The 15,511-nt window shown below is 40.0% G+C and overlaps 1 protein-coding gene across 1 annotated transcript in view; it reads left to right on the top strand.

Moving 5' to 3' along the window:
* Positions 1–201: 201 nt before the first annotated feature.
* Positions 202–15,511, top strand: part of KIAA0922 (KIAA0922 ortholog) — a gene marked incomplete at its 5' end in the record, with an annotated part of 16,547 nt that continues 1,237 nt past the window's right edge. Inside the window, 11 exons of the mRNA XM_010143175.1 lie at positions 202–373; positions 934–1,550; positions 4,070–4,224; positions 5,524–5,648; positions 7,177–7,334; positions 8,144–8,329; positions 9,377–9,455; positions 10,520–10,605; positions 12,069–12,189; positions 13,694–13,782; positions 14,617–14,759. Coding sequence (XP_010141477.1) covers positions 202–373; positions 934–1,550; positions 4,070–4,224; positions 5,524–5,648; positions 7,177–7,334; positions 8,144–8,329; positions 9,377–9,455; positions 10,520–10,605; positions 12,069–12,189; positions 13,694–13,782; positions 14,617–14,759 — 1,931 coding nt within the window. The remainder of the gene's footprint in view (positions 374–933; positions 1,551–4,069; positions 4,225–5,523; positions 5,649–7,176; positions 7,335–8,143; positions 8,330–9,376; positions 9,456–10,519; positions 10,606–12,068; positions 12,190–13,693; positions 13,783–14,616; positions 14,760–15,511) is intronic.

The raw sequence follows: 15,511 nt of genomic DNA, 5'->3' as shown, positions 1-15,511 counted from the left end.
ATTGAGAGAATAAATAGCAAGGTCTACAAGGAAAAAAGGAAAAGGAAAGACCATTTCAATTGTTACTTATTTTAAACTGTATTTTGAATTTTCTTGTCTGTCTTCTTACTTAGTATTTACTAACAAAATATTTGAAAAGTGCATCTTGTTATAAGCTTTTTAACTCTTTCTCCGAATACTCCTGAAAATTGTGGGCACCAGTGTATGTTGTTTTCTTTGGCAGTTTGTCGCTGCTCGGAGTGATCCTAATAGCCTTCCAGCAAGCCCAGTATATTCTGGCAGAGTTCATGAAATCAAGACAGAGGCCAAACCCTAGTTCTTCACCGCAGCAGAACAGCAACTCTGTTGACGTAATCAGCTCTGACTCCTACAAGTAAAAACATTTCTTTATTTTTTTTAATTCCTTTTTTGTGTACCCTGTTTATTGTGGAGTGAAGCTTTCTGTCTGTCTGTATTTTGATATTGCTGTAGGCTAGGTTAGAGGAGATAGTGTTCCAAGTTACCTCTTTCAGAGAGCTTTCAGTGTTGTGGTGTATATTCATCTCCACAAAAGAGAAACAGAATAACTCAAGGGTTTATTAATCTTGTATATTGTCAGTAGTACGTAGGCTAAAAATTGCATGATGGGAGGATAAACCATGTTTGGCAGCCATGGAAAGAATGGAAAATAAATTAATGAACTTCGACTCTGACCCTCTTGGTTGGTCAGTAAGGCACTTACTGAAGCGTGTAAGTGTGTTTCAAGTCTGAGCACATACTTAAAACTCCCACTGAAATCAGAATGTGCTTAGCTGGTATGATAAATTGAAGACCTAACGCAGTTTCACGGCTTGTGAATGTGCCCCCCTTTTCTTGCAAAAATATCCTGTAAAACAATTCATGAGAGCTTTGTAGATAAAAATAAATCTCAAATAATTAATTTTTTTTCTTCAGGGGAAGCTGCAAGACATTTATGGATTCCTATAGTTCCTCAGATAAAGGTAAAGGGAAGGGCTTCCTGTCTGTAGGCACTTCGTCCAGCCGAAGTCAGAATGCAGCGAAGAGAAGTCCTGCGACCTACAGCCACTCTCAGAAGAAACATAAATGTTCAGTTTACTACAGTAAGCAGAAACCAAACACAGCAGCTGTCAGTGCCATTGCAGCTACTGATGAGAAACAAAACCAGATTGTGGAGAACCAAATCTCAGCACCAAAAGAGGACATTTGCACTGATGTTGTCAGTGAAAACTGGGTAACTCTAAAATATGCAAATGGCATAAATGTTAACAAGAATTTAACTCTTCCAGAAAACTTTCTGGGCAAAGAAGAAAGTGCACTGAAAAATACAGTTCTCATTAAAAATACTTCTTCAGAGTGTGATCTGAAGGAAGATCTTCAAACATGTATGTTTCCTAAGGAAACTAACCTTAAAACTTCAGAAAATCTAGTTGAGCTCAAAGAGCAGGAGTTCTGTCCTGTGAAGATGTCGAAGAAGCTACCTGATAGTCACTTGTCCAGAAATTCACCTCAGCAACAGCCGGAACTGCAAGAAATCTCTAGGAAAAATAGTGGTAATTTTTTTTTTTTTTTTTTTTGTTCGTTGTCAGGTGAGAGTGCATACTCAAGAAGGGAAGGAGGCAAAAGTAAGAAACATGAGAATATGTCCGAAGAAAACATTTTTTTTTTTTTTTTTTTTTTTTTTTAGTTTCTGTCAATTGAAATTATTGGGTGAAATCTTTTGCTGAGTTCACTGTGATCAGGAGTTTTTCTTGTGTGTGGGACAAGGAGGTATGGTATTTCTTATGTGTTCACTATGACTTGTGTTAATACATTCCTGAGGAAACAGCTTGCATTAAAAGTTGTTTCATAAATCATGAATTTGCCTTGGTTTACAGACTTCAAGCTTTGTGTTGTAGCCTTTTAAAGGTTAAAATAATTGATATCATGGATCTGCTTATGAGACAGAAATTGCCCTTGTCAAACATTCAGAAACATCCCAGTTTGTGATTTTTCAGGTCCGCTGAAAATGTGATGCCTGATTTTTAGAGTCACCAAACAAGCGTGTCGGTACTGGGTATTCCAAACTCCTTTGATAAAGCCACCTGAAATAACGGAAGTTGACATCAGAGTATTGTGAAATTATATTTTGTAGGAATCTGCAGTTCAACGTTTCTCTTAGTAGCTGCATAGCTGTATTTTTTTATCTTGGTGTTCGTGGGTTTGGTTTTTTTATTTTATTTTATTGTGGAATGATGTTGCCTGGGAAGTCTTAACGTGTTAGCTTCACAACTCAAAATGTTAGAGCAGCCCAAGAGCACCTGGGGGAATCAAGAGCAGGGTAGGAAAATGTGTCCTCTGGAAGCTTGGCTTTACTTGGGCACTCAGCAAAGTAGTTGGCTGCTGAAGGCTGCCATTTGCTGTAGCTGTGGCAGAATTTATTTAGTGAGCGAGACATCACAGAGGGATTTCAGGCCCTGCTGCAGTGTGTAGTTGTTACTTTGGGTCTGTTACTTCCCACTGCATCGTTAACCATGAGGTAACAGTGAGTACAGGTGCGCTGTTTCAGGTGGAAACGGGATAATTTCACTCATACTTAGAAAGTACTTTGACATTCTTCATGTGCTCCTGAACTGCAGAGTGTTGCTCATTCGTTGTTTTGAATTAAAAAATCAGATGGGGGAAGAGAAGTTAGTCAGTAATTATGTATTAACTATATTTATATGCACAGGAAAGTAGCTTTGAGTACAGGCTCTGGAAGACATGGTTATACATCACTGTATATATTGGGAGATACTAGTCTGATTTTCATTGACAAAACTTCCACCCTGAGAGTGTGTTTCAGGAGCACTGACAGTTCCTTGTATCCAGCGGTAAAGTGCTACTGTGTTGTCTATTAGCAGGTAGGGTTCTGCACTGTCAGCAACGCAAGTGTTCCTGTGTTTGAAGAAGTCTGGTAGGATAAATGAAGTCTAAAAAGTACCACATTGTAGTGTTTGCATCCTGGTTGTAGTTACACACCTGGTTTTGTGCAAACTGGGAATCTTCAAGACCTTGGGTCTTGGAGACTTAAAACAACTTGCATGTTTGTAAGCTGGAGAGCAGTGGAGTGTTTTTTAGAGCTCTGGCAGCCTCCCTTGCCTGGTGTCTGATGCATTTCATTTACATGGGCTTCTTTTGCAGTCGTCATGACTGCCTGCTCCAGAGGGCAGAGAGTGGCAGACTCAGAGCTGGGGTGTTGTATTTGGGTGGTATGTAGGAAGCCATAAAAACGTTTGTGTGTGCCTTTCCCATTTGAGAAGACCGGTTCAGTGCAATAAGTGATGGCATTTCTCAAGCAGAGCTGCCTGGAGTCTCAGCTGCAGGTCACTGTGGATGTATTGCAGATACCTGAGATACCTGGAACCAGTCAGAACTCAAGTTAATTCTGTCCTGTCCAGCACTGGCAGGGCTGTGGCTCAGCTGGGCAAGTCAACTGGTTGTTAAGGCAGGCTTCGTCTCATTTTCTTCATCTTCTTGGATTTGGTTTCACAAGAATTCTTCTTCTTCCTCACAAGTCGCTCGAGAAAATTGATTTTTAACATGGAACCTGTCCTAAAGAAAGGATGACTTCCCTTTGTTTTCATAGTGAATGCAGGGCCCACTTTAGAGACATAAAGTACCAAGTAATGGCTGTCCTTACTTTGATCTACCCATTTTTGAAAAGTCTCCTCTCCACCCATCTTGCAGGTTTTTTTCCGTTTGATTTTTAGTTCAGTATTTTCTGGCTTCAGATTCTACCTTACAGACCCATGGTTGGGATCCAGGTAGCTCTTAACTTGGATGAGGTGAGCAGGACTTGGGTAATTTATGTGTGCGCTAGAAGTGATGTGCCCATGAGCATGAGCTACTTTTTGCAACTGCTGTAAGAATTCGTATACAGCAGTAGCTTTTGGTTTTGCAATTCTCAGCAGCAGCAGCAGCCTAGAGGTTATTCTCCTTGCGTTTTGGAAGGCCACACAAATCTGTTTTTAAGGAAAAGTAGAAGATATTGCGGTTACGATTGGGAGCCCGTTCCCTTCTCAAGCAAACTGATGTTACCGTTCATTTGTAGGGAATAGTCAGCAAGTGCCTCTCAGGAATGAAGCAGAAAACTGTGAGACGTTAAAAAAGCAGATCAACCTAAAGCCTTCCACAGAGAAAAAGATTAATAAAGGACCTAAGGAAGAGACTCCATGCTGCACAAAAGAGGAGATTACTTCTTCTGAGGTTTGTATTGCGATCTTTCCGCTTTTCAAACTCAAATGATCTTTTTGTTGTTTATTTATATAAGTATACATATAACGGTGTGCATGTAGAGATTGTTATATACAGTCACAGGTCTGAAACACTGTAAATCAGTTGAATGAGGAAGAATGCAGATGTGCGCTGTCCCACATCCATTGCATATTAATGCTGCTTTATAGGCTGATGAACAGTTTGGGTAAAAGTTAAAACATCGGCTGTATCACAACCAGAGATACATTGTCAGAGCAGGCACAAACATACTAGACTAATGCCAGCTGTCAGCCACAGTAATGACATGGGAACGCACTCGGGAAGAGAGGTGTCCTACATGGGTGTATCAGCCTTCGTTTGCAGACCTGATCTCCAAATACAGGGCTTTGCATCAGAAGTTTGCATTTGAGGATACTGCAGGCAGAAGCCCCTTAACAGGCTGTGAAGCTGCTGAGAAGGGCCATCCTTCGCCCCTGGTTTCTGAGCGCAGTAAATGCAGCAGACTGTGCTTTTGCTGCAGCAGGCTGCATAAAACACTTCAAGAACTCTATCAGATAGTTAGTAAACCTAAGAGTCTGGATTGTGTTTGTGTCCTGTCTACTGGATAGGAATCCCGTGGCGAAAAAGGTGGAGGGAGGCATTGCTTGCCATGCTTGAGGAATATGTATCAGAAAAAAACAGGGCCTAGTCTTGGTTTGGGAACTGTTGTTACAAACTTCTTTCCATGTGCGGCTGATCGTGCTTGGTTTGTTTCTTGCATTTTTTAAAAAGACTATTATTTGTTGGTTAACTCACCCCATAATTTCCTCAGTTGTAACTCAAATGAATGCCTCCCCCCACACCCCCAGCTGCTGAGGAAAGGGAGGATTTATTGCTGCTGAACTTGCACACAACGGATCATAAATCTGGCAGATGTTTTTTGTTTTTAGCACATTGGGAATTTTATTGACTGCTTTCCTTTCTCTCCCTTTATTTTTTTTGTTTTATTCCTGTAAGTCAGAGCTAGATGCTGTGAGGGGGAAAATGCTAACACTGGGAATTAAAATATTTCTCTCTGTCATCTGTTGATGTCTTGAAGGACAGAGTCTTGGAAAGCCTGGTCAAACCAATGGTGCTGGAAAGAGGATGTGCTCTGGAAAAGCACTAAATCATGAAGTAACTATGCATTTGGGTCAGGTTGTTTTGTCCAGCAGAGAATTTAGCTAGAAGGATCCACTGGAGTTCATTTACTGAGTTAATAACTTCATTTTATAATGTATGTATTGTCTCAGCTCATATTTTTACCTTTAGCAAGAAGATGCATATCGAAAGAAGAAACCTCAGGAGAAGAAGGAAGGAAGTGTACCAAATATGAATTGGAATAGAAATAGAACACCTAGGAAAAATAAGAAGAAGAACATTAATGTATCTACAAGGTATGTATAGCCTCAACAAATCACGAAGAAATCCGGAGTTGCTATAATGTTTCCGCAGGTTTTGGGTAATACATTAGGCAGGGTTACTTTATCTATTTAAATAAACACACTTTAATCCTGGCCCGAGCCTTTAATTTTAAGAATGTGCAATCCTAAGTATAACCAGGAAAAAAAAAACCAGAAGCATTTGTAAATCTGCATGTATATAGACACAGTCCATTCTGCATAGCACTGGTGGCTCTCAGTTATGGTGTGGAATTTGCTGTCTCTGAAGTTTGGGTGGTTAGCTTCTTTTCCTTTGTATTGTGTGGATAAAATCCAGTCATGTATTCTCTTCAGTGAAAAAAGGAAAACAAAACTGTGGAATTGATTCCACCTTCAGAATATTCTGCTGTATTGAGTGACCGAGGGTATGTTGTCTACCACAAGTTTCGGAATAGGAAGAGAAATATGTAGAAGAGACGGCGGTTTGCATTTTTGCCGTGATGATTAAAAAGATTAGAGCAGCACTAGGCTCAAAAGAATATTGAGAGCACCTTGGGAAGTAACTTATTTTTCACACCCTGAGGTTTGTGTAAATGTGTTTCTAAAGTCAGCTGTAAACTACTCTTAACTATTTTTTCGTGTGTTTTAAATGTAAGTTATTTGGGTTGTTGTTAAAAAATACCAGTTACAAAGTGCTGCTAGAATAGAAATACTTAGGAGAAAATCCTCCTCCTTCCCCTTCCCCAGCCCTTTGAATTAAGGTCACAATCCTACAAAGCCTTCGCAGACTTAATTTTTATTGCAAGTGGTCCTGTTGGGGTCAGTGGAATTAACAAGGAGATTGTAAATCTGAAGGGGCTGTTATAACTCATTATAAACAAATTACTATTCATTGTGTGGGAAGTCAGCGTATGTGTAAATCTTTGCAGGGTGCGCACCTTCGCAGGTAGGAAGGCTGAAAAAATGGCCGTGAAAGACTGAAATTCGGTGTCTGTTCCTCGAACTGATTCAGGAGTTGCTACTTTGAGTTAACACGTAACCATTTCCTTCCTGTAGAAACTTGACTGGATTTTATTCCTTTTCCCTTAACACTCTGATTATGATAGTAGATCCAGACATGTCAGTTTTACTAGCAAAAACTTCAAGATTACTTCAGATGATGGTTTTGTTCTAATTATAATTATGCCAGTGAAGTAGACATCGGGCACATTTTTCTGTGTATCTAGATATTTGTGCTTGACTGTACTCGCAACCGTAACATGTGACTGCCTTCTGCAAGTGCATTAAGAATAGTGTTAAACATGCGCGTGCTGTTTTGCTTCTCCTTGAGAAGCAGTAGTCTGTGTGGTGGGAGATTTGCCTTTTGGAAAAGGTTGGTTGGTTGGTTTGTTTCTGTGAAGTTGGGGAATAAAACTCCTAAACCTATTCCTTGCCCCACATCCTGCTCCATAGCCATGTGAGTTGAAGTGTTTAATGCCTGAAAAGGAAAAACGCAGCTGAGACATAAAATACAAACATGTTTCTTTGGGTGTGGTTGTATTAGGGTCCCTGAGCAGAGCGAGTTGAAGCATATGTGCAGTGAATTTGAAAGGCCGGATCTGAGAGCGAATATTGGAATAAGATCCTGGTGTCCTTCGGCTAATGGGGAAAGTTGTAAAGCAGACCAAAAAGCCGGGAGCTTGTCTCTACAGGGAGAAACAGGTACGCAATCTTAATTGTGTTCAGCGGGGTAAGAAATGTTATATGGGTTTTGTGGCAGTAGAGCTGTATTCCTTCCTGGAGGGGCTTGTGCTTCCCTTCCTTTTGAGCCCTGACACAGGCAGCAGGGCTGGCACGGTGCAGTGCCTGAAACAATATCTGCTCTCTTCTGAAGGGCTCCGCATGATTTCTCCACAGGGTTGGCTGGTAGTGCAAATGAATCAGTCTGAAGCCGTAATCCGTCAGTCCTGGCTGAAGGACTGACAGTCTGCTTGTGTGTTCCAATTAAAGCTGGTATTAACTGAAGCAGCTGTATTGCAAAGGCTGCCTTTAGACTAGGCAGGTCGTATTTAAAAACCACCACTAGCTTGGGTACCTGCTTCCTGCCTTTCCATGAGGATTGTAATCAGCTCTTTTCCATGACTTTTGGGAAGAGGGATGAAGAAGGTGTCAGTGTTTACAGGATTGTCTTTTGCCTGTCTGATGAGCTGACAAGAAAGGAGAATCTAGCACTTAGGAATTCCTTTCCTGCAACATTTGTCACTTCTTTTTAGTATGCATGTTCCTACAGCCAGGATATGTTTCACGTTTAAAATATTAACTAAATATTTCAAAGAACAGTGTGGGCTTTGTATTTTCAAGTATTACACTTAAGTGCACTGTATCCTCACTTGCATTCATTGTACTGGGGATGTCACTTAGGTTATAAGCTCCTCATGTAGGTGCTGCTGTTTTTATCTTGAGCCTATCAGCAGATAATCTTCGGCTGAAGGACTTTTGTTTTGGATTTTTTTTTTCCCCAACTTCTCTAGAAAGCTTTTATCAACGGCCCAAAAAGAAGTGTTTGGAGAAGTTTTGTTCTGATTCAAGCTCAGACTGTGGAAGTTCATCGGGAAGCGTTCGTGCCAGTCGTGGGAGCTGGGGTAGTTGGAGCAGTACCAGCAGTTCGGACGGAGATAAAAAGCCCATGATTACTGCCAGGCATTTTCTTCCATCCAGTAAGTTCTGCAAATGTCACTTCTGCACAGCAGTGGGCAGTTTCAGCCTTCCTTCTGGGTGGAGACGGGTACTGGGGTGTGGGGCATGTAACTTGCCTTTTATAGCACACCTCTCAGAAACAGGAGGAGAGATTTAGAGAAATGGGTACTTGAAAAAAAAGTACCACAAGTTTTATGGAGATGAATGTGAGCAGTCAGGCCACAGAGGAAGTGTAGTTTCCTCTTCACTGAGGAAACTGCACAATTAGTTTTCATGGAAAGGTGGAAGAACTGAGTTATTAGTCGAAGCAACTTCTGCCTTTGAATTTGTTGCATCACGTTGTTCTCTTAAGAAAAGTTGTAGCTATTTAAGAAATCCACAAGTGAGGAATGCATGAAAGTGGTTCGGATCTGAGGGTGCTCTGATTGGATAGCTGTATTCGAGGCATAAGCAACCAGGAGACCTAAGTCACTTGACTAATACAAGAAATTGTGGTTCATTACTGCAGTTTTTAAAATATCATTAAGACAGTTGAAAGCCTAAACCCTGTCACTGTCATCACTATCCAGATTGATTGATGAATTAAATTTCAAATAAGGTGCTGAAGTGACACAAGTAAACCCAGCTCTGAGTACCTGAAAAAAAGTTGTTTTGAATAATTTTAAAAATAAGCATTTACTTACACGTGTATTTGAGCATATATAAAATGACATTACTGAAAGATAGTAGGTGGTGTAGCTGAACCTGCGATCAAATAGGTAAAGAATAGTGTGTACGTGACTTTTCTGTTTGTTCAAACTGTAATATCTCTTAAAGAAAATAATTCATTTCAAATTCAAAATTAATTTAGTAGTACCAAGGATCCTCTCCATTAAGAGTGGGATCACTCAGAAGTTATAAAATACATTTAAGAGCAAGTGGACCCTTTGAAATTAATGCAGTTACTGATACTGTAGTCTAAGAGAAAAACAATTAACACAACTGAAGATTCTGTTTGTGTGTATGTATATTCTGTGCATACTTCTTTTTTTAGGATATTTGATTTTCACAGTCGTTCTTTTCTTTAGGAGAGAATATTTCACAAAATGATTTTCCATCTGAAACTCCTATCACTTTAAATCTCTCTCATAACATCTGCAATACCAGGTAAAAAATTTGAGTCTACACCTGTAAGACATTAAAGGAACGCCACCAACTTGAAATCTTGTCTCAGTTTGATAAATTATACCTACGTGTTGTCTTGTCATTTTTTGTGATCATCTAATTGTACTTTCTAGTTGGAAGAAGAAGAATCTTCTTCAGTACATAAAAAGCTACATGCAAAACAGGTTATGCTGAGGAAACATGATAAATGTTTCCAAATGTAAAATAAAATCAGGGAAAAAGGAAATTGTTTTTCCCTTCTCATTTCTTCCAGATTTTAGCAGCTTACTACATTTCCATTACCTCTTAGTTATATTAAAGTAATAATGGTTATTCAAAAAAAAAAAAAGGTGGGAGTGAGACTTTCAAGTTGATGTTATTCTACTAATGGGAATAATGTTCTCCTAGGATATACAGCATGAAAATTGATTTCCCCTCCCCGACATTCCTTTCTGCCACCTTACTGTAGTAGAGATAGCATCTCCAATTTTTACTCATTTCACCTCTCATTCATGATTCTCTGATTTCCCTAGCAGAAGTAATTTAATCTTTTCCCTCTGGGATTCTGGTGCTTGAAAATGTTCCTTTTCTATTCATTTTTACTAGTTTCTTTGAGATTCCCTGCATATGAAATCGATGTTCATGTGTGCCTACGTGTCTTCATGCTCATACAAGTAAACTTGGCCTGAAAGTTGTACGGAGCATTGAAACATCATGAGAGATCCTACTCATCTCATGAATTGTAGCTTGTTTTCTAACTTCAGAGAAGAGCAGTTGAATTAGTTCGCAATGCGTTAATACTTGATAATAAAAGCAGGGTCGTTAAGATGTATTAATTTTCTTCCGTTTGCATGTGTAATAAGTAGCTGGCTTTTAATTGAAAAAAACCAAAAAAAAAATTGCACAGTGGTTAGTTCAGGATGAGAAAAATGAAGAGTGGGAAAGCAGTAGCAATCATGATCTTCATCAGAATATTTTTTATATCTCTGTGTATGTCCTTCGCATGCTTTGTATTGTGAAATATAACAATGTCTGGACTTACAATATTACATTTTCTTTTCATTCAGCAGAGACATGAACAGCATCCCCCAATACCCTGAAACTTTGTGTCCCAATTTCACTGACATAGCTGCAGATCCTGACAAAAATAAAGGTCAGTTACTTTATTAACGACTGAAGCGAGTTTTTGCACTCTTTGTCAAGCAGTTTCAGTGATGTCTCTAATGATACTTGTATACACTAACTTGATGGATGTGTTGTTGCTAGAGTTTGCCTTCTAAGCAAAGTCAGCAAATGAAAGCTTATAACCTTGACACTTTTTGCTGCATCTTCTCTGTGTGAAGACAGCATTTAGCTTTCAACTCATGTTTTAGGTATTCTGTGCTTTTTCCTGCTCTTGCTTTGCACAGGTTTATGTTGAAAAGTAATGCGGTTGGGAGATCAAGAGTTGTTGCTGTGTTAAAATGAAGCTTATGAATCAGATTGGAAATTTAGAGAGAAAAACATTCCTAAGTTGGGACTCGCTCTCTTTGAAAGTAATAAAGAATGAGGTTGGGTTGGGCTCTTGCAACTCTTTGAGTTTTTGTTTGTTTGTATCTCAAAGTGAAGTAATATTAACTTACTGAGATTTGTAAAAGCAACAGTCTACGAGGTGAGGTTCATTTGGAAAGCCACTTAGGACACGTGATTCTTTGGGCAGCAGAACCACCTGGCCACGGCTGTACCTTCTGCTGTAGGTTTAACCTGTGTCTGAGGGATTACAAATGCTGATTAAACTTTTTCTGTGGTAGCAATATTCCTAGTATCTGTCGTGTAAAATAATAAAATAGAGTTAACTTTGCAACTGTTGTCTCATGGAAGCTCTAATTTGGATTTTTTTCCTTTCTCCAGCTGCCTGTTCTCACAGAGTTTATAGGAACCAAGTATCTGTGAGCAGTCAGGGCACTCAGCTGGTAGAAAGCAGCCCGCTGAATATCTGTCCTAGGGGCTAAGCACAGCCATGGAGTTCAGGGATTGTTTGGTTGTGAATGACTCTTATCTATTAAAAACACAGCCCTGTTCCCACTGCAGTCATGCAGTGAATGAAGCTTATCTTGAGCTTATCTTATAATATTTGTAAGGCAGGTGATAGTCAAAATTCTTGCTGTTGCTTCAGTCGTAGTTCTAGTTCTTTATGCTGTTCCGTTAGTACGTCACGTTTAATTTTGCTGAGACAAATTCACTGCATTCATGCAGTGGGACTTCAGAGATGGTTTCTGACTGACGAGTGATGCCGAGGGGGAGGCTGGTGGAGATCCTGCCTGCTGTCCTGCTGTGAAGAAGGGTGCAGCAGCTGATGTCTTAAGGACTCTCTGAGGGGTTTCTTGCCCTGTTTTGTTGAATTTCAGCTTCTTGGCTTTCAAGTCTTTTTATACCTCTTTTTAACAAATAGAAATTCTTATATTTGTTTAAAGATGGACATTCATCTCAAAAAATAGGTTGGTAGTAATTCTGGGGGTTTTTTTATGTAGCATACAGTCCTTATTGTGGATCTGAGAATGAAATGTCATTGTGATATTCAGCGTTCGTGGAGCCTCCTTCCTCTGTTTCTGCATTTGATTTCCTTTCCCTTTCTAGGTCTTTACCCAACAGGAGACTTGTGGCCTGCCCAGCCAGTCTGCCTGGCAAACAGTTTAAACTACAACCTTGAGAGTAATATACCATGCATGATCCAAGAAACCCCCTCTGTCCACAACAGGCAAGTTATATTTTATATAACTGTTTATAAACGGTATGGATAACGCTTTGTTAAGGTTTCTGTGATGCAGAGGACTGTACTTGAGCTTATCTTATAATATTTGTAAGGCAGGTGATAGTCAAAATAAAATTCTTGCTGTTGCTTCGGTCGTAGTTCTAGTTCTTTATGCTGTTCCGTTAGTACGTCACGTTTAATTTTGCTAAGACAAATTCACTGGTGTTCCTGCTCATATATAGATACTCCAGATCCTCTTTCAAGTTTTATTAAATACTTTTTGGAAAACTGTTAAATGAAGGCAGATAGTCCAGTTTGAAGGTGGTGTAAGGATACAAGTTGGTCTGACTGTTTCAGGCTCTGTGTGTGCTTGGGCTGATCCTGCTGCACTAGTGAACTTGAGTAATTCTTGTGCTTCAGACTTGACACTGCAAATTTTACTAATGAAAGAACGCACCACAAACTAGTGTGAGGAAATACCCTGTCACCACGTAGCAGTGAAATGTGGACAGTTCTTCATGTCATATCCTGTCATCCAAAATGACAGCGTGGTAATGCAGTAATCCCCAAGTGATGGTTTCGTGATCCCAGCCAGCCTGCTAACCTCAGTTCTAACTGTCTTGTCGATGAACTGCAGCCCTAATGACTGGGAACAATGACTCTTAAATCAGATGAAATACGTGGTGATTTATGGCAGATTCTGTATTACGCTAGTTTGCTTTCATACGCCTGTCTCAATTTGGACTTTATGTGCAAAGCTATGAGTTAGCATTTATTCACATGTAGTAGTGATAACTTGTGCTAACTTCTTGCCGTAATAATAAAACTGAACTAGCACAATGTGAAATGCTTTTATATGCCTACGCCTACCTCGCCGAGCCTAGGTCCAGACTTGGGCTCCTTCAGGCTCACTGCATAGCAGGGCTTGTTTCACTTCTGACATATCTTTAAGGATTACTTTTGGAAAGTCGTCTTGAAATTCTGGAGTTATTTTATAACGAGTAAAATCCCTACAAACTAATGTGTAGTTTAGAAAACATAAGTGTTTAACAGAACTTCAACACGTGTGGTAAGGGAAGTGGAAATCCCCCTTTTAATCGCTATTCTCAAGCATTCAAACGCTTGAGGAACGCATTACCTTTTCTTCTATTTCAAATCACTTTATTTCACTTTATATCTGCAATTATCGTGGTTGTGGTAAAGAAGTACACTTGTTTTCTTTTTGCAGAGGAAGAAGTTGAACTTAGTTAGGTGTTGCAGGACTCTGGTAGCTGTAACTACAAGTTGTTCATACTCCCAGAGGAACAAGAGCTCAGTGAGAGAATCTCTGTGGTTACATAGTGGCACAGGGTAAATACTAACAGAATTGGCAAACAGAATGTGAAAAGCCTCATGATCAGTTACAAGCATTTTCTGTCCAACAGCTTTGCATTAAATGAGTATTTCTAAATAATTTTTAGAATTTCTGCAGATTGTTTCTGACAGCAGATTTTTCTTTTTCTTGGGACAGCTTCATCGACTGGAATGCAGCTTGTGACAGCCAGTTTTCCAACATGTATTGTCCACTAGAAATGAATGAATACGGTGCTTTCCCAGAAGGTGGGATATGAAATAAAGCTTATGAATTATCACTGAGCATGCTTTTCCTCTCACCTTTTGCAGAACAAAAAGCTGAGCTTCTCTGTAAACATCTGGATGTTCATTGCTTAAGCAGGTTTTACAGTTTCCAGCTGACTGGGTGCTCTGTCGTAATAAACAATGTCTGCATGTGGCGGATGAGAAGACTAATCTTCTTACGGAGTTATGAAGTCTGAAAAGCCACTATAAGTATACAGGACTCTGTCTGAGAGAAATGCTTGTGACCACAGTATTACACAAATCTTTTTGCACAATTTTCTTTGTTTCCCCTCTGGCAGACTTCAGCCTTCCAGTGTGTGAAACAGAATGCCTCTTGTGACCAATTACCTTTCCAGGCTGGAGTTTCTTGGCTTGGGAAGCTGGCAGCAATCTAGAATTCTTTAGCATTACCTAAGCAATAATTAAAGGTCAGGCTACGGTATCACAGGCAGCACAATGATCCCTGGGGTGCTTAGAGCTGAGGCATGTTGGCAGCAAAGCCTGGGTAGGCTCTGCCACGCACGTTCTGTGGCTAATAAAGACTCTGTTCTCCAGTGAAGAGATTGCCAGCTCTTTATCCCATCCTCCTGATAGCAATTTGTTAGTGGGTCCCTGATAGAGAGTGGTAGTCTTCTTAGCAGAAATTGTTCCTATTTGCTGCTGTGCTGCCCTGAAACTGCCTGAAGTCGAAGAAGGCTTAGGTTGGTTCCAGCCTGTCTTGCTCTGAGAAGATTCTGTGTTCTTCTACAGAAATGTTAGTACTGTTTATATTGCGAAAGCCTTACGGGTTTTTTTCCCTGCTTTTATAAACTGCAGAAAACATGAACTACCCCAGTGGCTTCCCGGGTACTGCAGGGGTGCAGAATACAGCTTTCATTGACCAGAACTGTCCCTCCACCTGGAATGCACCTCCCAACATGCCACCTACCTGGGAGGCTGCCAGTTACGTCAACTCCACAGTGAGTATTGTCAGTGTGAGGCGCTGCCTTCGTGTGTCTCTTCAAAGCCTTCCCAGTGTGTTCCTGTCTTTCCTCTAATTGTTGTTCGCGTGTTCTTCATGAATCCTTTAAGTAGGCTTAGGTATGTGTTTGATGCTGGCATTGGTAGCCTGGCTTTCCCAGCTGTTGGTCAAGGTTGTTACTGGACATTGTCTGGGAAATTTTAGGACAGATCCTTTTGCCTGAAAATTGACTAAAATCATCTTATGTATGGAAAAACATTTTGGCCCTACTTCATCTACTGAGACTTTTTCCTATCAAAGTCAACCTTTCCAGATGAGGGTAAAACACAAAAAGTGCTGACAGCAAAACCCAAAGGGATTTGGAAATTGTAGAGTGGAATAGACAGCTGCTCTCAGTGACTTTGACAGGTTTTTTTGCTAGGAAATCCAAGTGATTTAAGCTGGATTTGTGCAGATTTCTGAATGCTGACTTTGACCTGTTGTGCTCCAGACTAGCCATGTTTATGTCATCCCAGAGTGTCCCTGTGTAGTGATTTCAGTTCAAGGTGGCCTTTAATTGTAACCACCTTCTCTTCTGCACATATTTTGAAATCTTCCATTTTAGAAAATTTTTTAATGTATTTTGAATAAAACTAATCAAAGTAAGAAATATCTCCAACAGCAAAACTGAAAATTCTGCTGTGTTAGAAAGCGGTGGAAGACTGTTTCCTAAAATAAACATGGCTTTATTTCATATTTTATTCAGGAATG

The sequence above is a fragment of the Buceros rhinoceros genome, unplaced genomic scaffold (assembly GCF_000710305.1).
Source record: "Buceros rhinoceros silvestris isolate BGI_N320 unplaced genomic scaffold, ASM71030v1 scaffold7669, whole genome shotgun sequence".
Classification (NCBI taxonomy): Eukaryota; Metazoa; Chordata; class Aves; order Bucerotiformes; family Bucerotidae; genus Buceros; species Buceros rhinoceros.
This window is presented reverse-complemented; position numbering and strand designations above follow the sequence as displayed.